Source organism: Heterodontus francisci, chromosome 27, assembly GCF_036365525.1.
Source record: "Heterodontus francisci isolate sHetFra1 chromosome 27, sHetFra1.hap1, whole genome shotgun sequence".
Lineage (NCBI taxonomy): Eukaryota > Metazoa > Chordata > Chondrichthyes > Heterodontiformes > Heterodontidae > Heterodontus > Heterodontus francisci.
The window spans coordinates 10,965,481-10,990,578 of NC_090397.1; the positions used below are offsets into that span (position 1 = coordinate 10,965,481).

Here is a 25,098-nt window from a genome sequence, read left to right on the forward strand (position 1 = left end):
GAACAGGCCATTCGGCCCTCCAAGCCTGCGCCAATCATGATGCCTGTCTAAACTAAAACTTCCTGCACTTCCGGGATCCGTATCCCTCTATTCCCATCCTATTCATGTATTTGTCAAGATGCCTCTTAAACGTCGCTATCATACTTGCTTCCACCACCTCCCCCGGCAGCAAGTTCCAGGCACTCACCATCCTCTGTGTAAAAAAAACTTGTCTCGCACATCCCCTCTAAACTTTGCCCCTTGCACCTTAAACCTATGTCCCCTAGTAACTGACTCTTCCACCCTGGGAAAAAGCTTCTGACTATCCACTCTGTCCATGCCGCTCATAACTTTGTAAACCTTTATCAGGTCGCCCCTCCACCTCCTTCGTTCCAGTGAAAACAATCTGAGTTTATCCAACCTCTCCTCATAGCTAATACCCTCCAGATCAGGCAACATCCTGGTAAACCTCTTCTGTACCCTCTCCAAAGCCTCCACATCCTTCTGGTAGTGTGGCGACCAGAATTGTACGCAGTATTCCAAGTGTGGCCGAACTAAAGTTCTGTACAGCCGCAGCATGACTTGCCAATTTTTATACTCAATGCCCCGACCGATGAAGGCAAGCATGCCGTATGCCTTCTTGACGACCTTATCCACCTGCGTTGCCACTTTCAGTGACCTGTGGACCTGTACGCCCAGATCTCTCTGCCTGTCAATACTCCTAAGGGTTCTGCCATTTACTGTATACTTCTCACCTGTATTAGATCTTCCAAAATGCATTACCTCACATTTGTCCGGATTAAACTCCATCTGCCATTTCTCCACCCAAGTCTCCAACCGATCTATATCCTGCTGTATCCTCTGACAATCTTCATCACTGTCCGCAACTCCACCAACCTTTGTGTCGTCCGCAAACTTAATAATCAGACCAGCTACATTTTCCTCCAAATCATTGATATAAACTACAAACCGAAAAGGTCCCAGCACTGATTCCTGCGGAACACCACTAGTCACAGCCCTCCATTCAGAAAAGCACCCTTCCACTGCTACCCTCTGTCTTCTATGACCAAGCCAGTTCTGTATCCATCTTGCCAGCTCACCTCTGATCCCGTGTGACTTCACCTTTTGTACCAGTCTGCCATGAGGGAACTTGTCAAAGGCTTTACTGAAGTCCATGTAGACAACATCCACTGCATTTCCTTCATCAATCATCTTCGTCACTTCCTCAAAAAACTCGATCAAGTTAGTGAGACACGACCTCCCCTTCACAAAACCATGCTGTCTCTCACTAATAAGTCCATTTGCTTCCAAATGGGAGTAAATCCTGTCCCAAAGAATCCTCTCCAATAATTTCCCTACCACTGACGTAAGGCCCACCGGCCTATAATTTCCTGGATTATCCTTGCTACTCTTCTTAAACAAAGGAACAACATTGGCTATTCTCCAGTCCTCCTGGACCTCACCTGTAGCCAATGAGGATACAAAGATTTCTGTCAAGGCCCCAGCAATTTCCTTCCTTGCCTCCGTCAGTATTCTGGGGTAGATCCCATCAGGCCCTGGGACTTATCTACCTTAATGCTTTTCAAGATGCCCAACACCTCCTAGTTTTTCAAATCGACATAACCCAGACTATCTACACACCTTTCCCTAGACCCATCATCCACCAAGTCCTTCTCTTTGGTGAATACTGATGCAAAGTACTCATTTAGTACCTTGCCCATTTCCTCTGGTTCCACGCATAGATTCCCTCCTCTGTCCTTGAGTGGGCCAACCCTTTCCCTGGCTACCCTCTTGCTCTTTATATACGTATAAAAAGCCTTGGGATTCTCCTTAATCCTGTTTGCCAATGACTTTTCATGACCCCTTTTAGCCCTCCTGACTCCTTGCTTAAGTTCCTTCCTACTTTCTTTATATTCCTCAAGGGCTTTGTCTGTTCCCAGCCTTCTAGCCCTTACGGATGCTTCCTTTTTCTTTTTGACAAGGCTCACAATATCTCTCATTATCCAAGGTTTCCAAAACTTGCCAAACTTATCCTTCATCCTCACAGGAACATGCTGGTCCTGGATTCTAATCAACTGACGTTTGAAAGATTCCCACATGTCAGATGTTGATTTACCCTCAAACAGCCGGCCCCAATCTAAATTCTTCAGTTCCTGCCTAATATTGTTATAATTAGCCTTCCCCCAATTTAGCACCTTCACCCGAGGACTACTCTAATCCTTATCCACAAGTACATTAAAACTTATGGAATTATGGTCACTGCTCCCGAAATGCTCCCCCACTGAAACTTCGACCATCTGGCCGGGCTCATTCCCCAATACCAGGTCCAGAATGGCCCCATCCCTAGTTGGACTATCTACATGCTGTTTCAAGAAGCTGGATGCTCCTCACAAATTCAGCCCCATCCAATCCCCTAGCACTAAGTGAGTCCCAGTCAATATAGGGGAAGTTAAAATCACCCACAACAATAACCCTTTTGCTTTTACATCTTTCCAAAATCTGTCTACACATCTGCTTCTCTACCTCCCGCTGGCTGTTGGGAGGCCTGTAGTAAACCTCCAGCATTGTGACTGCACCCTTCCTATTCCTGAGCTCCACCCATATTGCCTCGCTGCATGATCCCTCCGAGGTGTCCTCCCGCAGTACAGCTGTGATATTCTCCTTAACCAGTAATGCAGCCCCCCCACCCCTTTTACATCCCCCTCTATCCCGCCTGAAGCATCTAAATCCCAGAACGTTTAGCTGCCAATTCTGTTCTTCCCTCAACCAAGTCTCTGTAATAGCAACAACATCATATTTCCAAGCACTAATCCAAGCTCTAAATTCATCTGCCTTACCTGTTATACTTCTCGCATTGAAACAAATGCACTTCAGACCACCAGTCCCGCTGTGCTCAGCAACATCTCTAACATCTCCCTGCCTGCTCTTCCTCTTAGTCTTACTGGCCTTATTTACTAGTTCCCCCTCATTTATTTCACCTGCTGTCCTACTGCTCTGGTTCCCACCCCCCTGCCACACTAGTTTAAACCCTCCCGAGTGACGCTAGCAAACCTCACAGCCAGGATATTTGTACCCCTCCAGTTTAGATGCAACCCATCCTTCTTGTACAGGTCCCACCTGTCCCTGAAGAGATCCCAATGATCCAGATATCTGAAACCCTCCCTCCTACACCAGCTGTTTAGCCACGTGTTTAGCTGCACTATCTTCCTATTTCTAGCCTCACTGGTACCTGGCACAGGGAGTAATCCCAAGATTACAACCCTAGAGGTCCTGTTTTTTAACTTACTACCTAACTCCCTGAACTCTCCCTGCAGGACCTCGTCACTCTTCCTGCCTATGTCATTAGTACCAATGTGTACCACAACCTCTGGCTGTTCACCCTCCCCCTTCAGAATGCCCCCTGCCCGTTCAGAGACATCCTTGACCCTGGCACCAGGGAGGCAACATACCATCCTGGAATCTCTTCCACGTCCACAGAAGCGCCTATCTGTGCCCCTGACTATAGAGTCCCCTAGAACTATTGCTCTTCTGCACTTTGTCCCTCCCTGCTGAACAACAGTGTCAGCCGTGGTGCCACTGCTCTGGCTGCTGCTGTTGTTTTCCCCTGATAGGCCATCCCCCCCAACAGTATCCAAAATGGTATACTTGTTAGAGAGGGGGATAACCACAGGGGATTCCTGCACTGACTGCCTGCCCCTTCTAGCGGTCACCCATCTATCTGCCTGCACCTTGGGTGTAACCACTTCTCTAAAACTCCTGTCTATGATGCTTTCTGCCACCTGCATGCTCCTAAGTGCATCCAATTGCTGCACCAACTGATCCATGCGGTCTGTGAGGAGCTGCAACTGGGTACACTTCCTGCAGATGTAGTCGTCCGAAATGCTGGAAATGTCATGGACCTCCCACATCTCACAGGTGAAGCACTTTACCCCGCTAACTGACATTTCGAGCACTAATTAACTAATTAATTTAAAATAATTACTAATTAAATCCTTACTAAATTAAGTTACAATTAACTATATGGTCCCTCGCGCTAGATTTCTGCTATAAATATTAAATGCTAAATACAGTAATCTCCTCCCTCTGGTTTAGTTACTCCTCTACTTATTAATTAATTAGTACATTATAACTAATCAACATCCAACATCTGTTCACCCTATTACCTTCAACTACTAGGTATTTAACATCCATTAACAGAACTTATTAGACACTAATAACTCGGCCCCTTGAGCCTGTTCCACCATTCAATAAGATCATGGCTGATCAGATTGTAACCTCGATTCCTCTTTCCCACCTACCCCTAATAACCTCTTGCTTATCAAGAATCTCTATCTACTTCTGCCTTAAAAATATTCAAAGACTCTGCTTCCACTGCCTTTTGAGGAAGAGAATTCCAAAGACTCATGACCCTCTGAGAGAAAAAAAATTCTCCTCATCTCTGTCTCAAATGGGCAACCCCTTAAGTTAAACAGTGACCTAATTATGTGCATACTAACGTTTTGTGATTCATGCACTAGGACACCCAGATCCCTCTGCATCTCAGAGCTCTGCAATCTCTCACCATTCAGATAAAGTGTTTTTTTTCTTCCTGCCAAAATAGACAATTTCACATTTTCCCACATTATAATCCATTTGCCAGTTCTTTGCCCACTCACTTAACCTGTCTATATCCCTTTGGAGCCTCTTTATGTCCTCTTGACAACCTACTTTCCTATCTTCGTGTCATCGGCAATTTTTGGCACTACACGAGGAAGAGCAGGGAGTTCTCATCCCTCTATCACCACCAGCAAATGGATTAACTGTTCATTCACTGCCTTCATTTTATGTGGGATCTTGTTGTGCACAGACTGCCACATTTTTTCGTGCATAGCAAAATTTGATTGCACCTTCCAAAAAAACCCAAAAGTGATTAATTTGGTGACAAGTGCTTTCAGACGTCATAAATGCAAGCTCCAACTTTACAAAAGTGAGTGGATATTGTGCTCACTTTACTTTTAGGGCTGTATGATGCATTGGACTGGATTCGTTGTGTGGAGTCCATGGAGCTCATTAATTAATCTTCCAATCTTCTATGTTGGTCTTGGTTGACATGGGTCCACTTCTTGACTTGGTGCCATAAAGGCGATATTGTGTCAGTAGCATATTAGTGGCATGTTTTACATCGCTCCTGATTTTTATTTCCATTGACGTCAACTGGCTATCACCTGTTTTACACTGTCGTGCAAAATCGGGCTCTATCCTCATCGTGAATTCCACTCAGCTGCTGTAACCCCACCTGTGTTTCGCTGGAAATGCCCAATCACCCATCAGCTGGGTCTCTGCCGCAGCTCTGGTAAAATTCCAGCAGCAGAACAGGAAATTCCCAGCCTTTGATGTTGCTGAAGTTGATGGATTCCAGGCGTCAGATGTAGCGCGTGGAAAATGCATGGCCGACTGGGAATTTCTACCCAAGATAACAACAGTAGTTTACATTTTGCACAATGCAGTTTTTCATGAGGTAGAAAGGCAGAGAGGTTTGGGATGGGTATTTCACAGCACAGGGTCACGGCAGTTGAAGGGTTCACTGCTGATGCTGGAGTGGAGCGAGAGAGGGACACAGAGTGGATCTGACAGAAGCGTGAAAGGTGCATGATTGCATTAGAGCTGGTGCTGATTGCTGAGCTAGGGAGAAGCAAAACCGTGTAGTCATCTGTAGACCAGGATTTTACAGTCAAGTACGCTTTAGGATATTGGTCAAAGCAGCCTTTGTCTTTTGCTTACTCACACTTTCCCACACTTATGAAGGTAGTGATGAAAGGTCATGGACCTGAAACATTATAATTGGCTCCATTTTAACTTATTCAAAACCCGTTCACTTAGAGTTAAAATTGGGCCCACCCATTCATTAACTCTGTTCCTCTCTCCATAGATGCTGCCAGACCTAATGAGAGTTCTCCCGCAATTTCTGTTTTTATCCCACATTTGTTTAGTTCATCAAAACAAAGTATTTTTATTTCTAAAATTAAACCCAAATCATACCTTGTCTGACCATCTTTAGCCAGGTCCACTGAAGTGTCCTGTGTTTGTGTGTCCTTGTGTAGGAAGCCTTGGAATCATGCCAGACGCGGCTCGCCACCTTGGAGCTACATCAGCAACAGCAGCAAGTGGTCCAGATCGAAAACGCCAATGCCAAGGTGCTGCTGGGAAAATGTATCAACGTCTTTCTGGCCATCATGACTGTCATCCTCGTCTGTGTCTCTACCATTGCCAAGTTCAGTATCCCTCTTATGAAGAGCCGTTTACACATCATGTGTACGATCTGCGCAGTCATACTCATTTGCATCGTTTGGAAAACATGGGATCAGATTCAGTGTCTCACAGACCATATTTTTGTAAATTCACTGTGATTTGAAATGGTTGTCGAGCTTTGAAGAATTATGTTATTCTGAAATTAACATATTAAACAAAGGAATATATATTATAGAGAGAGAGAGACAGAAAACATTTATACAATTATCTCTACATTAGAGTATCTACACTGAAAGGCTTTTGGACAGCATCTTACCTGATGTGTCCAATAAGTTATTTTGTGGCATGATCATGTCCAACATCTGTTGCTATTACAGCCCCCTGACCATTGTCTTATGTGTTCTCCTTTAACTCTAAGCTGTGTGTAACTTCTTACATTACAAGCTGATCCTTTGGATGAGTGACCAACCTTGATATGGACGAGTCAGAGGTTTCTGATCACTTGCTATTTTATGGACCAGCTGGTAAAATGGCAAGTGGGATGGAGCAGAGTGGGAGTGTTGCGTTCTGCTTTACTGGGATGCCAACATCAGATGTTTTCCTGAACAGTGTTGCTGAAAGGATGAGTAAAAATGAATTTGTGGACTGTGGGAAGATCAAGCAAAGACTGGCTTGTGCCCAGCCACAAGTGTAATTGATCATTTCATTCAACCTATTAGGCCTTACAGGTTTCTGTCAATCAGGACATCATGGACTATTTGTCAAACCTATCCTGAAAAAGTCTCTAATCGGTATTTCTACTCCAACTTTTAACTCTGCATGTGCCTCACCGGGAGAAAGTAAGTGAAAATACCTCAGGGCACAGTCAATTTTTGTAGGGCGAGTGGAGAGCTAAATACTTGTCAGATCTAATTACGCTTGTTTTGAAGAGAAATACACTATAGTACAGTATAGTCATTTTTACATACCTCACAATAAGGCATATTTACCATATTGTTTTTCACAGGTTATTATCGAAGTTGTCTCATTTTGTTTCTCTATGTATTCACCAATGAAATGCACTCCATCTGTAACCAGAACTCCATAGGGCCAGGGTTGATATTTTGTTCAAATGCAAGCATCTCCAACAGAGGTAAAATTAGATTACATTTAAATACAGAAGGCTTTGACTTGCCCAGTTAGTACTGTTCGAAGAGCTCTCCTTTGTACTTTTGCAAGGCTTTGCTCCCAGTGCAGACTTGGCGAGACAGAAGTAGGGTTGGAGAGAGCACTGTAAGGTTGATTCTGCGACCCTCCTCTTGTGGTTCACACTGTGAGTTTGACCACACAAAATAATCCTGTTAATCTTAACTCTCAATTGTAATGAGATCTGGATTACACTCATTAAGTAGTGCTTGTGTGCTGTGCAAGTGAAATCTGTTGATGGGCTCAGGGAATAAGGACTCAAAACTGAAAGACCATTTTCTGAAAAATGTAGGTTTTTTCAGAATTTGCTTTTTATCTGCAGATATTACTCATTTATGAATTAGATCTTGTTTTTTGAAGTGTTTTCAAGGTTTTGTTTTTGCTTAGTTGGGTGTCCAATAAATGAATATCATGTTTGAGAATCCCCAAACAAACGACTCAGAATTTTGCACAGGTAGAGTTTGTGGTTTTTATTTCAGATTTCCAGCATTTGCAGTATTTTGCTTTTATTATGGAGTTTGTGGTGGTCTGATATGAAGACAGCCATTTCCTGTTGGGACAGCACCCTGACTGTCGGTAAGAGCCACAATGTTAAGACAGTGTGGAAACTTGTATTCCTGATCTTTAACTGGCTAAAATTGAGCAGCCTACCAGCACTAACCACATGGTAAGCTTTCTGCTGCTTGTCCAGCCAATGACTGTCCATCCATTAGACACTGATTTGCAAAGTTACTTGGAGAAGTGTGGGTTGAATGCCACCTCCCAGTGACATGTCTATCTGTCCAGATCTGTTAATGAGCCTGCTACTGGTTAATCATCATCACCCTCTGCCTCAGGAACAACTGGAAGCAAACACCTGTCCCTTTTTATTCTATACGCTGCTGTTTATCAGATGCTGTCCTGTAGTTCGGTTTGGTGTTTCAACCTCAAATTTGGGTAGTGTCCCGAGATGAGTGCCTGTGAATAGGATGGGAAATGCATGGGCTGAATGGAAATATAATTTGCTGATTTAGCACTTGTAATGCGAATCTCTAATCTACGCTCCCCGTGAGCGCCATTTTTTGCCAGGAGTCTGCGACAGATGAACTTGCCTTACAATTTGAAATTGAGCATGTACGTCTGCAAAGTGACTCAAAGCTTGGAGTAAAAAAAACCTCAATTTCCTGTTACACTCTGTTTTTCTTTTAAACAATGTTCCATAATTATCTTCCTCGTCTCCCGTGGGAATACCAAAAAGACTACAGAAAAACAAATCATGGCAAACTTGTGATTCCTCCATTGATTTTATCAGTGGTGATTTAGTTTCACAAACGAACATTGTTTCCTGTTTGTTACTTTGACCTATTTGCTATTTTTCTATGGGTCCTGGTGGGGTTCATACACAATGCATATGTCGACTGTTTTGAATATCAAGGTGCTACGAGATTGCTTTAAGTGTTGTCGAAGTGTGAAATATGTCTGATAAAGTAACAGGCTTCCTGTCTAGTGATGTCAGGGACTCAGAAATGAAGTATGTATTTTTTCATTTGGTGTTGTAATGCAAACAATTGTGCTTCAGCACGATCACACACATGGATTTGAAGTGTTTTAGAATTATTTATAAAACACAGCTCTGACAAACCAATTTTAAAACTCATTGTACTGTGTATGATTTCTAACACAAAAATGAGAAGTCAATATATAAAGGGCATTTGTGAAGTGCAATCTCACCTTTCCCGTTATTTCATTATTTCTAATGTATCTCTCATTTTTCCATGCGATTCTGCTGTGTTTTTGACCTCACAATGATGAACAGATTGAGCTGATTGCTTCCCCCTTTAAATGGGCCATGAAACACTGCTCCCAAAGACTGATTAATATTTGGGATTACGCTGAGGAATTCCCATAGGATGAGTTCCTCGTGTGAAGTGAGATTTTGGGGTACAGGCTGAGTCAAGACTGGATCATTACTGCTACAAAGGGCTGCATCGTGCATCTCTCGGCAGCTGATTAAACAGCAACATTAGGACAGATCTCTGGCGAGAGAGAAACAATGGGCAGGATTTTATGCTGCCCTTGGAGATGGGCATGGGGACGGGGACAAACAAAATGTCAAGGGGTGCCATTCCCAATGTTGCCCAGGCGCCCTGCCATTTTGTTCAGGGCAGGGAAAGCCGAGGACAGCCTTCCCACCCCAGGCCAATTGCGGCCTTGTTACTGACCACTTAAGGGCCTCTTCCTGCCTCCAATCCAATTCTGTGGAGGATGTAGGGGCTCACTGCTGCGGAGAGACGCCGCTAGTGAGACCTTATGGCCTACTAGCAGGGTCGGGGTGGGGGGGGGTCCCTCCTTTGTGGAAAATCAAGGGCTCCTGGAGGGCTGCCCCAGTGGCGATGGTCACACCCTCCAGGAAGACCCCTTCCCCCACCCTCACTGACACCCACTGTCCCCACCCCCTCGCCAGGGCCTGCCTCACTGGCCCTGGCGACTGCGACCCCACTTCTCTCTCCTGGGGCGTCCTCCCATCTTCAGCACTGTAGGCCCTGCTGCAGTTGGCCACTGCTCCTGGTGGCGCTGCCGGTATTGCAGAGCTGCCAGCCTTCCAATTGGCCAGCAGCTCTGGAGGTGGGAGCTCATCCATTAAAGGGACAGTACTCCCGACAGCCAGCAGTGAGTTGGCTGCCCACTGTGAGATAGCAACAGGGGGACGAAGGAGGGCCAAGGCAGGTTCTCTCCCCGCCTTCCGGCCTGCTGCCAGGACCTTGTTGCTGGAATAAGACCCCGCCCAATGTGGGCAGGGAACTTGAGGTAAAGAAAGAAGAAAGTCTTGCATTTATATAGCACCTTTCACAACCTCAGGACCTCCCAAAGTAGGGTAGCCACTGGCAGGGGCCTGGAATACTGGACACAGAGCCAACCACCACTCGTGTATATCCAAAAATGGCTACGAGCTTCAGGCCTGCCGATATAATTAATTAAAACGAGCATGGAGTACTGCAATTGCATTTTTTGTGCACTGAATCACTTAGTTGCTGTCAAGTGAGGAGGGGTTGAAGGGCTTCCCTCTTTTCCCTCCTTGTTTGACCACAACAGGCTTAATTCTTAAAGTGGATGTACTGGCCAATTCAGTAGCTGTTTGGTTCTTGTTATGATCATAACAGGTAAGTAATCAGACAGGTTTTCTTGAGTTAATAAAGAAAGAGGTTAACTTTATTGTACCTAAACTGAACTAAAGGAAATAATAAATAATGCACCAACTTTCACACACTGGAGGTTTACACACACACACAAATAGGTTACAGAGTGGGGAAAGGTAGATTGGTTGAGTTAGAGTCCATTTAAAAAAAGGTATAAGTCCGTGGAGTTTGGGGCTTGGTGATTCAGCTGGCTTCTAGCTGAATTCAGTGGTGCTGAAGCTTTTAGTTTGAAGCGGTAGATAACCGGTTCAGTGGGTCCCTTGGAGATAGTAATGTAGATGGTTTCCTCCAATGGGGTTTCTGATTGTAGCAGGAGTATGCAAAGCTGGCCAGTCAACAGGCAGGATTTGAAAGCTTTCAAACTGGAATGGAGAGAGAGAGAGAGACCCCCACTTAGGGTCAGAGTCTAATTGCTTCTCCTCTGCTGCAGAGAAATACACAAGCTAAAAACCACAGATAGGAAGGGACTTTTCACATGACAGTCACTCAGTCATTCAAACATAGCAGTTAGCAGTATTTCTCTGCTTGCTGAAAGAACAGATAGTTCCTTTAAACTTCCTGGGTCTTGGTTCTTGCAGGGAAACGCAGACATTTCATCTCCCTCCTCACAGGCCTTTGCAATGGAGGATACAGTGTTGCAAATTAGGTGATCATTTATTCTTATTTATTTTTTATTTAGAGATACAGCACTGAAACAGGCCCTTCGGCCCACCGAGTCTGTGCCGACCATCAATCACCCATTTATACTAATCCTACACTAATTCCATATTCCTACCACATCCCCACCTGTCCCTATCACCTATCTATACTAAGGGCAATTTATAATGGCCAATTTACCTATCAACCTGCAAGTCTTTGGCATGTGGGAGGAAACCGGAGCACCCGGAGAAAACCCACGCAGACACAGGGAGAACTTGCAAACTCCACACAGGCAGTACCCAGAATTGAACCCAGGTTGCTGGAGCTGTGAGGCTGCAGTGCTAACCACTGCGCCACTGTGCCGCCCTGTCAGCTGTCATCCTTTTTAAAAATATTCTTTTTAAATTTCTTCACAAAAAAAAATCCAGATTTCCAGTCAGTGGACCAAAGAAAATTATCATTCAACAAAACACATTGGCATAACATCTCCCCACCATGCAAAATGAACTATGATAACAGGAACATTTCATTATGAGGTCAAAAATTAAAAAGAAACTGCGCACACACTCTTTAGTCTCACTGTCATAGCCATACTCTATTTTCATCCAGGATTGTGTACGAACACAATTGGGAGACTCCAACTACTCTGACTGGGTTCAATCAGCTTGTGCTCCAGCATACACTGAATTTCCTTGTGTATTTCTACAATATCTTCCTTTTCAATTTTCTCTATATCAGTGAACTCAACCCTGGATTCAAAGTTGTTCATAACTTTGTGAAGATCATCCAGTGCTTTTTGTATATGTTTTTTTCCTGTGCTCCACCAGGCCAACATCTTGCTTTGCAGAACACTTTGCAAACCAAATGTCACCGAGTAAAACAGTGACTTCATTTGTCCTGGCATAAATGCAAGTGGGCCAAATGCACCATAACATCATAAAACACATAGACATACTCTAGTACTCTAGTAAAAGGTGTTGCTATGGGTACCCGCATGGGTCCTAGTTATGCCCGTCTTTTTGTGGGATATGTTGAACACTTGTTCCAGTCCTACTCAGGCCCCCTCCCCTAACTCTTTTTCCGGTACATTGATAACTGTATCGGTGCCGTTTCCTGCTCCAGCCCCGAACTGGAAAACTTTATCAACCTTGCTTCCAATTTCCACCCTTCTCTCACCTTTACATGGTCTATCTCCGACACTTCCCTTCCTCGACCTCTCTATCTCCATCGCTGGATAGGCTGTCTACTAATATCCATTATAAACCCACCGACTCCCACAGCTACCTCGATACACTTTCACACCCTGCCTCCTGTAAGGACTCCATTCCATTCTCCCAGTTTCTCCGTCTCCGACGCATCTGCTCTGATGATGCTACCTTCCACGACAGCGCTTCTGATATGCCTTCCTTTTTCCTCAACCAAGGATTCCCCTCCACCCACTGTTGTTGACAGGGCCCTCGACCTTGTCTGGCCCATTTCCCAAACCTCTACCCTCACCCCTTCCTCTCCCTCCATGAACCACGACAGGGTTCTCCTTGTCCTCACTTTCCACCCCACCAGCCTCTACATCCAAAGGATCATCCTCTGCCATTTCCTTCAGCGTGATGCCACTACCAAACGCATCTTCCCCTCCCCTGTCAGCATTCTGAAGGGATCGTTCCTTCTGCGACGCCCTGGTCCGCTCCTCCATTACCCCCAACACCTTGTCCCCTTCCCACGGCATCTTCCCATGCAATCACAGGAGGTGTAACACCTGCCCTTTTACCTCCTCTCTCCTCAATATCCAAGGCCCCAAACACTCCTTTCAGGTGAAGCAGCGACTTACTTGTAATTCTTTCAATTTAGTATACTGTAGTCACTGCTCACAATGTGATCTCGTCTACATTGGAGAGACTAAACGCAGATTGGGTGACCACTTTGCGGAACACCGCCGCTCAGTCCAAAAGAATGACGCCGAGCTTCCAGTTGCTGGCCATTTCAACACAGCCCCCTGCTCTCATTCCCACATCTCTGTCCTGGGCCTGCTGCAGTGTTCCGGTGAACATCAACGCAAGCTCAAGGAACAGCATCCCATTTACTGATTAGGCCCGCTACAGCCTGTCGGAATGAACATTGAATTCAATCATTTCAGAGCATAATGGGCCCCCTTTTTATTTTTAGTTATTTTTTCCTTTTTATTATTTTTTATTGGTTTATTTTATTTTAGTTTGTTTCATTCATTTTTTTTTACCATGTGCCTACCCACTTTTTTTCATGTTTGTGCTTTGGGCCAGGACTGTTCATTTTTCTATCAATTAACACCCTCTCTGCACTAACGCTTTGTCTTTCAGCACACCATTAACATACCGTTTGCCTTTGCTCCATGACCTTCTGGTCAGTTATTCTCTGTGATGTTGTCCCACCTTGCCTTTTGTTATCTCTTGCCCCACCCCCACATTACTTGCTTAAAACCTATTACGTTTCTAATATTTGCCACTCACTGACCTGAAACATTAACTCTGCTTCTCTCTCCACAGTTGCTGCCAGACCTGCTGAGTATTTCCAGCATTTCTGGTTTTTATTTTCACTTCCACTAATTTTCCAGGAATTCCATTCCAAGTGTTGACCACTCTGTGTGAAGCAGAACTCCCTGTTATCAGTCCTTAAGTTATCTTTGGTAGTTTGAATCTATGACCCTTTGTCCTACTCTTGCGGTCTAAAATAATATTCTGGTTTTCCATTTCCTTAACTATTTTAAACACCTCTACAAGATCTTCTATCAAAGTTTCCTTTCCGGGGGGATATCCCAAGTCTCTCCAGCCTTTCCCCAGAATCTAGACCCCAGATATTGGGGATCAGACTCATAACTCTTCTCAGAACTGCCTCTAGTGCATGAATATTTCCCTCATGTCCCAGCAACTTGAACTAGACATAGTATTAAAGGTAGGTCTGACCAGAACCAGACATAGTACACAACATGGGTCTGACCAGAATTGAATCCAGTTACACATGGGTGTGGACTAACCTCAGCGCTGTAGAGTTTGATCACAACTTCCACTGATTTACATCCTGTTTTCATGATGTCGTTCATCATTCTATTGGCTTTGTTGGTTCAGATCTGCATTGGTCAGACAGGTTGAGCTTTGAGTCTAAGACTCCCAGGTCTCTTTCAACTTCGCCCATAGCTTACTTCATTAACAGTTTTATCATGGCCCTCAAATTTGTTCTTTCCAAGTTCTTCCCATTCTAAAACAATTTTCATTAGCAAGCCTACAAAACGGCATACTAATTAATCATAACAGTAAGAGTGAATCAGGACTGTGATTTTTGGCAGTATCAGCAGTAGTTTGTCACGACTACCATTACAACTGCACTGACTAGTACAGTGCACATCACTTCTACAAGAAATTTAAACTTAAATGTTTAGTTAATGCTGTTACTGCAGTTAATGCCGTGCCAGTTAACATCTCAAAGAGCACAAAAGTAAACATCGCCATTGTGACAACGTACTAAAATAGGCACAGCTAGCAAACTTCTTAGCTATCAGTCAGCTGTGGCTCAGTTGGGAGCACTCTCACCTCTCAGGTTCTAGGTTCAAGTCTCACTCCAGGGCTTAAGCGTAAAAATCAGGGCTGATGCTGCAGTGCAGTACGGAGGGACTGCTGCACTGTTGAAGATGCTTTCTGTTGAATGAGATGTTAAACTGAGGCTCCATGTGTCTGTTCAGGTGTATGTAAAAGATCCCATGGCACTAGAGTCATAGAGTAATTTACGGCACAGAATAAAGGCCATTCGGCCCATCGAGTCCATGCCGGCTCTCCACGGAGCTATGCAGTCAGTTCCACTCCCCGGCTTGATCCCCATAGCCCTGCAGGTCTATTTCTCTCAGGTGGCCATCCAACTTCCTCTTGAAGTCATTGATCTTCTCCCTTGCGGGCAGCGAGTTCCAGGTCATTACCAGCCGCTGTGTAAAAAAATGCCTCCTCACATTCCCCCTGCACCTTTAGCCCAAATCTGTGTTCCCTAGTCCGAGTACTGTTTGTTAATGGAAACAGTTTTTCCTTGTCTAACTTATCTAAACTTGTACATTTCTACTAAATCTGCCCTCTATCTCCTTTGTTCTAAGGATAACAAACCCAGTTTTTCCAACCTAACCTTGTAACAAAAAACCCCCATCCCTGGAACCATTCTGGTAAATCTCCTCTGTACCCTCCCAAGGGCCCTCACATCCTTTCTAAAGCGTGGTGACCAGAACTGGACACAATACTCCAGTTGGTGCCTAACCAGAGCTTTATAAAGGTTCAGCATAACCACTGATTCTTTTGCCAATCACCTGTAATCTGTGTCCTCTGGTTACTGGCTTTTCTGCCACCGAAAGCAGTTTCTCCTTTACTTTATCAAAACCATTCATATCAAATCTCCCTCTAACCTTCTGAAAGAGAACAATCAGTTTCTCTAGTCTCTCCACATAACAGAGCCTTTTATTCCTGACACCATTCTAGTAAATCTCTCTGCCCCTTCTCTAAGGCCTCGACAATATTAAAAAGAGTGGTGATTCCAATGCCGACTTCTGGGGGACCCCACTACACACTTCCATCCAGGCTCAAAAACAAACCTTCACCTCTGTTTTTTGTCTCTTAGCCAATATTGTATCCATGCAGCTACTGTCCCTTTAATCCCAGTATATAGATCACAGAATTGTTACAGCACAGAAGGAGGCCAGTTGTCTGCGCTGGCTCCCCGAAGGAGCAATTATCTAGTGCCACTCCCCGCCTTCTCCCTGTAGCCCTGCACATTCTTCCTTTTCAGATAACAATCCAATTCCCTCTTGAATGCCTCGATTGAACCTGCCTCCACCACACTCTCAGGCAGTGCAATCCAGATCCGAACCACTCGATGCGTGAAGAGGTTTTTCCTCATGTTTCCATTGCTTCTTTTGCTAATTATCTTAAATCTGTTCCCTCTTGTTTTCGATCCTTCCACCAATGGGAACAGTTTTCCCCTAACCACTCTGTCCAGATCCCTCATGATTTTGAATACCTCTATCAAAACTTCTCTCAACTTTCTTTTCTCCAAGGAAAACGGTCCCAATTTCTCCAATCTATCTATGTAATAGGTATGTAAAAAGGAAAAGATTAGCGAAGCCAAATGTGGGCCCATGACAGGCACGGGCAGGGGAAAATAATGGGGAATAAGGAAATCGCAGAGAAACTAAACAAATAGTTTGTGTCTGTCTCCACGAATGAAAATACAAAAAATATCCCAGGAATGCTAGAGAACCAAGGGACTAGCGAGAATGAGGAACTGAAAGAAATTAGTGTTAAGAAAAAAGTAGTACTGGAGAAATTAACGGGACTGAAAGTTAATAAATATCTTGGACCTGATGATCTACATCCCAGAGTGTTGGAAGAGATGGCTGTAGAGATAGTGGATGCATTGGTGATCATCTTCCAAAATTCTATAGGTTCTGGAGCGGTTCCTGCAGATTGGAAGGTGGGAAATGTAATTGCACTATATAAGAAAGGAAGGAGAGAGAAAACAGGGAACTACAGATCTGTTAGCCCGACGTCATAGAATCATAGAAAGTTAATGGCACAGCAAAAGGTCACTTGGCCCATCTTGTCTGCAGCAGGCGACTAAAAAACGAGGCACCCAGCCTAATCCCACTTTTCAGCATTTGGTCCGTAGCCCCGCAGGTTACAGCACTTCAGGTGCATATCCAAGGCACCTTTCAAATGAGTTGAGGGTTTCTGCCTCTACTACCCTTACAGACAGTGAGTTCCAAACCCCTCTGGATGAAAAATCTTTTCCTCATCTCCCCTCTAATCCTTCTCCCAATCACTTTAAATCTATTCCCCCTAGTCACTAACCTCTCTGCTAAGGTAAATAGGCCCTTCCCATCCACTCTCTCCAGGCCCCTCACAATTTTGTACATCTCAATCAAACCTCCTGTCAGCCTCCACTGTTCCTAGGAGAACAATCCCAGCCTATCCAATCTTTCCTCCTAGCTGCATTTTTCCAGTCCTGGCAACATCCTTGTAACTCTCCCCTGTTCTCTCTCTAGTGCAATTACATCCTTTTTGTAATGAGGTGACCAGAACTGCACACAGTACTCAAGGTGTGGCCTAACCAATGAATTATACAGTTCCAGCATAGCCTCCCTACTCTTATATTCTATACCTTGGCTAATAAAGGAAAGGATTCCATATACCTTCTTAGCCACCTTATCGAGCTAATAGGGAAAATGCTAGAATCTACTATAAAGGATGTGATAACAGGACACTTAGAAAATAATGGTAGGACTGGGCAGAATCAACATGGATTTATGCAAGGGAAATCACGTTTGACAAACCTGTTAGAGTTTTTTGAGGATGTAATTAGCAGAATGCATAAGGGGGAACCAGTGGATGTGGTGTATTTGGATTTTCAGAAGGCTTTCAATAAGGTCCCACAAAGAGGTTAGGAAACAAAATTAGAGCACATGGGATTGGGGCTAATATACTGATATGGATTGAAAATTGGTTAATGGACAAAAAAAAATTGGTAATTCTCAGGTTGGCAGGCTGTGACTAGTGGGGTACCGCAAGGATCAGTGCTTGGGCCCCAGCTATTCACAACCTGTAACAACGATTTGGATGTGGGGACCAAATGTAATATTTCCCAGTTTGCTGATGACACAAAACTAGGTGGGAATCTGAGTTGTGAGGAGGATGCAAAGAGGCTTCAAGGAGATTTAGACAGTGAGTGGGCAAGAACATGGCTGATGGAATATAATGTGGAAAAATGTGAATTTATCTACTTTGGTAGGAAAAACAGAAATGCAGAGTATTTCTTAAATGATGAGAGTTTGGGAAGTGTTGATGTCCAAAGGGACCTGGGTGTCCTTGTTCATAAGTCACTTACATGCAGGTGCAGCAAGCCATTAGGAAAGCAAATGGTATGTTGGCCTTTATTGCAAGAGGATTTGAGTACGGCTATAAAGAAGTCTTGCTGCAGTGAGAAGCCTTGGTGAGATGGCACCTGGAGTATTGTGTATAGTTTTGGTCTCCCTACCTAAGGAAGGATACACTTGCTATTGAGGGAGTGGAACGAAGGTTCAGCAGACTGATTCCTGGGATGGTGGGGCTGTACTATGAAGAGAGATTGAGGAGACTGGGCCTGTATTCTCTAGAGTTTAGAAGAATGAGAGGTGATCTCATTGAAGCATACAAACTTCTTACGTGGCTCAGCAGGGTCGATGCAGGAAGGATGTTTCCCCTGTCTGGGGTTGTCTCCCCTGTCTGGGGTTGTCTAGAACCAGGGAGCACAGTCTCACAGTAAGAGATAGATCACTTAGACTGTGATGAGGAGGGATTTCTTCACTCAGAGGGTGGTGAATCTTTGGAATTCTCTATCCCAGAGGGCTGTGGATGCTCAGTTATTGAGTATATTCAAGACAGAGATTGGCAGATTTCTATATATTAAAGATATCAAAGGATATGGGGGTGGTGGGGAAAATGGCGTTGAGGTAGAAGATCAGCTATGATCTAGTTGAATGATGGAACAGGCTCGAGGGGCCAAATGGCCTACTCCTGCTCCTATTTCCTATGTAACTGAAGTTCCTCATCCCTGAAACCATTCTCATGAATCTTTGCTGCACTCTAATGCCTTCATCCTTCCTAAAGTGTGGCGCCCAAAACTGGATGCAGTACTCCAGTTGAGGCTGAACCAGTGTCCCATTCAAGTATAACATATCTTCCTTGATTTTGTTCTCTATGCCCCTATTAATAAAACCCAGGATACTGTATGTTTTATTAACTGCTCTCTCTGCCTGTCCTGCCACCTTCAATGATATGATACCATATTGTTACGACCGAGGCGGAAATATTGCACTGTCAATTCAGTCCCACTACTCCATAGGTCACAGCATATTATTAAAGTTTCCCACCTACCAGAAATTAGCAAAATTAAACACTTTATTAACCCCCAGAATAAAACGCACCAAAACAACAACAAATTAACTATTTATCAAGAAACTAAATCTTAAACAATACCGAGATAAAGCTATGTCTAAAAAGACTTTATAACTTCTTATTCCTCCTAACCCTCATGCACACACATACAATCAAAAACCAAGGTTAACCAGTTCTAAAATGATGTTTTTAAAATTAGAGCGATTTCTTAGGAATAATAAAACAGCTGGGTTAGAAGTCCTGGTTGGTTATTTTCCTGGATCAGTGAGGTGGCCTAGAGTCGAATAGTCACATGCCACTCGAAGTCTCCAGGTGAGTTGATAAACCGTCTGTAATGGATAGGCATTCTAGACACTTCAGCTGCAGTAGGCGTCACATAGATCTCCAATAATGCAAAGATTCCTTGCAGGGGTCTTTTCCTCTTTAGAAACACAGCCTGTAGGCCAATGTCGATTTTCCTCTGAGAGAGACAAATTCTTCCTTCAAGGAGAGCACGCTTCGCTGGTCTGCCACATCAAACCTGTTCTAGCCAGTCTCTACACACAGTCAAACGGATACAATATGGCATGTGACCTCTCTCTCTCATGCTGTTGCCTATGAAACAGGCTTGCAGCTCCCACACACTGTTCCCAGAGAGACAAACAACTCTCAGTCTTAAAAGCACACAGACCCCCTTAGTTTTTAAACAACAAAAAGAAAATACTTCCTAGACAATATACACCCAGGTCCCTCTGCTCCTGCATCCCCTTCAGAATTGTACCCTTCATTTTATGTTGTCTTTCTGCATTCTTCCAACCAAAATGAATCACTTCACACTTCTTTGCATTAAATTTCACCTGCCACTTGTCCACCTATTCCACCAATCTATCTACATCTTTTTCAAGTTCGACACGATCGTCCTCACAGGTCACAATGCTTCCAAGCTTTATATCATCTGCAAATTTTGAAATTGTGTCCTGTACACCAAGGACATATATATCAGGAAAAGCAAGGGTCCTAACACTGACCACTGGGGTACTCCCTTCCTCCAGTCCAAAAAACATTCATTAACCACTACTCTCTGTTACCTGTCACTCTGCCAATTTCGTATTCATGCTGCTACTGTTCCTTTTATTCCATGAGCTTTAACTTTGTTCGCAAGTCTGTTTTGCCGCACTGTATCAAATTCTTTTTGGAAGTCTATGTACACCACAACAACAGCATCAATTCTCTCTGTTAGCCCATCAAAAAACTCCAGTAAGTTAGTTCAACATAATTTGCCCTTAACAATCTGTGCTCATTTTGCTTAATTAACCCACATTTGCCCACGTGACTATTAATTTTGTTCCGAATAATCGTTTCTAGAAGCATCCCCACCATCGAGGTTAAACTGACTTTTTTGAACAATGGTGTAACATTTGCAATTCTCCAGTCCTCTGGCACTACCCCCGAGTCTAAGGAAGGCTGGAAAATTATGGCCAATGCCTGCACAATTTCCACTCTCACTTCCCTCAGTATCCTTGGATGTATCTCATCCAATCCTGGTGCCTTATCCAATTTAAGTACAGTCTATCCAATTCCTCCTCCTTATCAATTTTAAACCCTTTAAGTGTCTGAATTATCTCCTCTTTCACCATTACCTGTGCAGCATCTTCTTCCATGGTAAAGACAGATGCAAAGTATTCATTTAATACCTCAACCATGCCCCCTGCCTCCATGTGTAAATCTCCTTTTAGGTCCCTAATCGGCCTCACTCTTTACCAGCATTTTATATTTATATGCCTATAGAAGACTTTTGGATTCCCTTTAATGCTAGCTGCCAGTCTGTTTTCACACTCTCTCTTTGCTTCTCTTATTTGCTTTTTCACTTCCCCTCTGAACCTTCTATATTCAGCCTGTTTCTCCGTTGTATTTTCTACCTGACATCTGTTATAAGCACACTTTTTCTTCTTCATCTTAATCTCTATCTCTTTTGTCATCCAGGGAGCTCTGAATTTGTTTACTCTACCTTTTCCTTTTGTGGGAATATACCTTGACTGTGCCCGAACTCTCTCTTATTTAAAGGCAGCCCATTGCTCATTTTGCCTGCCAACCTTTGATACCAATTTATCTGGGTCAGATCCATTCTTACCCCATTGAATTTGGCTTACCCCAGTAAATTATTCTTACTCTGTACTGTTCCTTGTCCTTTTCCATCGTCAACCTAAACCTTATGATACAATGATCACTGTCCCCTAAATGGTCGCCTACTGACACTTGATCTACTTGACCCACCTCATTTCCAACAACCAGATGTAGCAATGCCTCCTTTCTCGTTGGACTGGAAACATATTGCTGTAGAAAATTCTCCTGAACACGCTCTAGGATTGAGATATTTGATGTTGGATCTGCTAGTGGTCCGAGATGTAGCTTCAATATTCACAATGTCTTCTGTTCACTGTCCCTGACAGTGAGAAAATGAGTGTCTTTGTAGTGCTGCCAGTAATTATACCTTGTGTCCAGACATGTGAAGTGATTTAAATCACATGTTTTCATCATAGACCAAGGAGGGAAGGCCAGACCTCAGGTGCCACTGAAGAGGAATGCCAGTCACTGCTACAATTTTTACCATCACTCCCACTGGTACTCAGCACCCATATAAATATGAACACTATCAGAAGTAGACAATTATTTAGTGAAGCAATCGCACCTTGTAAGCCACCAAGCACTATCAAGTGAGGGGCAGCAGTGATGAGGAATAATAAGCAGCCGTTTGCTCAGAAAACTCTAGATGCTGTGCGGCTACTTAGCTTTGTAAGAGGACACAGATTTCAATAGCTGTGCAATAAACCAGAGGCTGCTACACCGGATTGAAAATGCTTACCACTCACTGGGATCTGTGAACACAGAGGCTGGGATTTTATGGTCCCCACCGCCCCCCCGCGCCCACCTCGAGGTGGGATCGGAGGCGGGTGGGGCATGGAGAATTGTGGCGGGTGGGGGTGAGGTGGTGGACGGAGGGCCTGTCAACTCCCTGTCACCCTATGATCTTCCTGGGGGCGGGATAGGCTGATGACAGTCTTCCGGCCCAGAAGCAAATTGAGGCCCGTAAGTGGCCCATTAAGGGCCAATTAAGGGCCTCTTCCCGCTGCTGCTGGGATCTCACCAGTGGCGAAGGTTGTGGGGGGGTGTGGTGGTGAGAGGGTCGGGGAGGCCTCTGCTGCGCAAGGAGGACGCCTTGTAAAATGAGGCACCCTTCCTGTGGGCAATTTGTGGCCCATAGAGGACCCCCACCAGAACCAATTCACCCCACCCCCCCGTGACCCTCATCGCCTAGACTGCAAGACCACACTCCACCCCTTCCCCACCGGGGCTTTCCGGACTGGCCCCGGTGACCCTGCCTCACCTACCTCTTCTCTGGGATTCCAGTGCTGGGCCTGGGTCCAAGGTTTCTGCAGTACCGGATGTGGCCACTACTCCTGGTGGTGCTGCTGATACTGCTGAGCTGCTGGCTCATTGCTTGGCCGGCAGCTCTTGGCGGCGGGATCCCCATCCCTTTAATGTCTTTAAAGGGATGGGGATCACACATCCTAAAATTTTGACAAAAAAAGACTGGACGATTGCTTGGGGGTGGGGGGCAAAGGGAGATGTGGGGTTCTCCCCACCTTTTCAGCATGGCGCAGGGAGCCCCACCTCCAGCACAATATCCAGCCCATACAGCGTGCTTACCAGTTGCTGGGAAATGTGAACACTTTGAGAGTGGTAACCAGTCACTTGGATCCAGGCAGATGTCAGTAGGAGATGATCTTTAGCTTTAGGGAATTCATAGATGCTTAGTTACCTAAACATCACATATCCGGAGCATATCACTGCACCAGTGGCACCTGCTGCGACAACTGTTTAAAATGCATACTGCAGCTTAATGGGGACATCTTTCAGGACAGTTGTCAATGCATTTGCTGTGGAATTTCAAATTGAAGCAGAACTTGAGGTCAGATGTAAGATGCTTAGCACCAGAGGAAACCATTATGCTGGTTAGGCCACAGCTGGATTATTGCGTACAGTTCTGGTCACCACATTACAGAAAGGACATAATTGCTCTGGAGAGAGTACAGAGGAGATTTACAAGAATGTTGCCAGGTCTTGAAAGTTGCAGTTATGAGGAGGCTGAGGGGAGACTCAATTGAGGTGTACAAAATTATGAGGAGCCTAGATAGAGTGGACAGGAAGGACCTGTTTCCCCTGGCGGGGAGGTCAGTTACTGGGGGATACAGATTTAAGGTGATTGGTAGGAGGACTAGAGGGGGCATGAGGAGAAACCTTTTCACCCAGAGGGTGGTGGGTGTCTGGAATTCACTGCCAGGAACGGTGGTGGAGGCAGAAACCCTCAATTCTTTTCATGTACCTGAAGTGCTGTAACCTGCAAGGCTATGGACCAGGTGCTGGAAGGTGGGATTAAATTGGGCAGCTAGTTTTTTTTTGGCCAGCACGGATACGATGGGCTGAATGGCTTCCTTCTGTGCTGTAATTGTTCTATCGTTCTATGGTTCTAATCGTTCGCAATGCCTCTCTGCTGTCCAAAACTCACTGTGAGCTCTGAACAGTGATCAACGTGCCTCACAAGTTCATGCATGGATCCATTTAGTGATTCACAGCAGAATGATCTTAGCACTGCCACTCATGTGGCCTCTCACCCTTCATTACACAAGTAGCTCACTTAGCATGAAGGCCACAATGATGCTTTAGTGCTTTTCCTGACCTCAGGACATCCCAAAGTGATTCATAGCCAATTAAGTACTTTTGAAGTAGCTATTGTTGTAACACAGGAAACAAAGCAAACAAGTTGCAAGTTTCCACAAACAGGAATATGGCAATGAGCAAATAATCTTTTCTAGTGATGTTGGGTGAAAGATAAATATTGGCCAGGACACCATGGAGAACTCCCAAGCACTTCTTCAAAATAGTGCCATGGGATCTTTTTGCCCACCTGAGTGGGCAGACACAGCCTTGGTTTATGATCTCATCCAAATGATGGCATCTCTGTGAGCAGAGAACCTCCTCAGTACTACACGGGCTGTGTTAGGTAGGATTGTAAGAGTAGAACATGAGAAATTGGAGCAGGAGAGAGCCTTATGGCTTCTTTTGCTTCTGTGCCCAAGTTTATGGGGTGGGGCTTGAACCCACGTTTGTGACTGAGGTAAGTGTGCTACCCACTGAGCCATACAGTTTGTGGGAGGTCACTTGTTTCTTTCCCCTACCCCATTTCTGCTCCCTGTTAAATGCAGCCTGAGCTGCTGCTGGGTTTGGGTTTTGCTGCTGGTTTGCAGGTTCTTTCTGCAGGGTTGTGGGTTTTGCTGGTGTGTTTGGGTTCTGCTGCTGGGTTTTAAACGTGGGTTTGGGGTTTGCTGCTGGGTTTTGCGGCTGGTTTTGGGTTTCGCTGCTGGGTTGGGGTTTTGCTGCTGGGTGGCTGTTTGGGTTCTGCTGGTTTTGCTGGTGGGTTTGGTTCTGCTGCTGGGTTTTGCTGATGGCTTTGGGTTTTTGCTGCTGAGTTTTGCTGATGGGTTTGGGGTTTTGCTGTTATCGAGTCATAGATTTATACAGCACAGAAACAGGCCCTTCAGCCCAATGCGTCTGCGCCGACCATCAAGCACCCATCCAATCGAATCCCATTTTCCAGCACTTGGCCCGTAGCCTTGTATGCTATGAAGTTTCAAGTGCTCATCTAAATACTTCTTAAATGTTGTGAGAGTTCCTGCCTCTACCACCCCTTCAGGCAGTGTGTTCCAGATTCCAACCACCCTCTGGGTGAAAACATTTTTCCTCAACTCCCCTCTAAACTTCCTGCCCCTTACCTTAAATCTATGCCCTCTGGATAATGACAACTCCGCCAAGGGAAAAAGTTTCTTTCTATCTACCCTATCTATGTCCCTCATAATTTTGTATACCTCAATCAGATCCCCCCTCAGCCTTCTCTGCTCCAAGGAAAACAACCCTAACCTATC

The 25,098-nt window shown here is 44.7% G+C and overlaps 1 protein-coding gene across 6 annotated transcripts in view; it reads left to right on the top strand.

Moving 5' to 3' along the window:
* tmcc3 (transmembrane and coiled-coil domain family 3) overlaps positions 1-9,024 on the top strand; it is a 150,956-nt gene extending 141,932 nt beyond the window's left edge. For all 6 annotated transcript variants that reach the window (XM_068058800.1, XM_068058798.1, XM_068058799.1 and 3 more), the window contains one exon: positions 6,060-9,024. In XM_068058800.1, the coding sequence (XP_067914901.1) occupies positions 6,060-6,365 (306 nt within the window). In that variant the 3' untranslated portion in view covers positions 6,366-9,024. The remainder of the gene's footprint in view (positions 1-6,059) is intronic.
* The last annotated feature ends 16,074 nt before the right edge of the window (positions 9,025-25,098 follow it).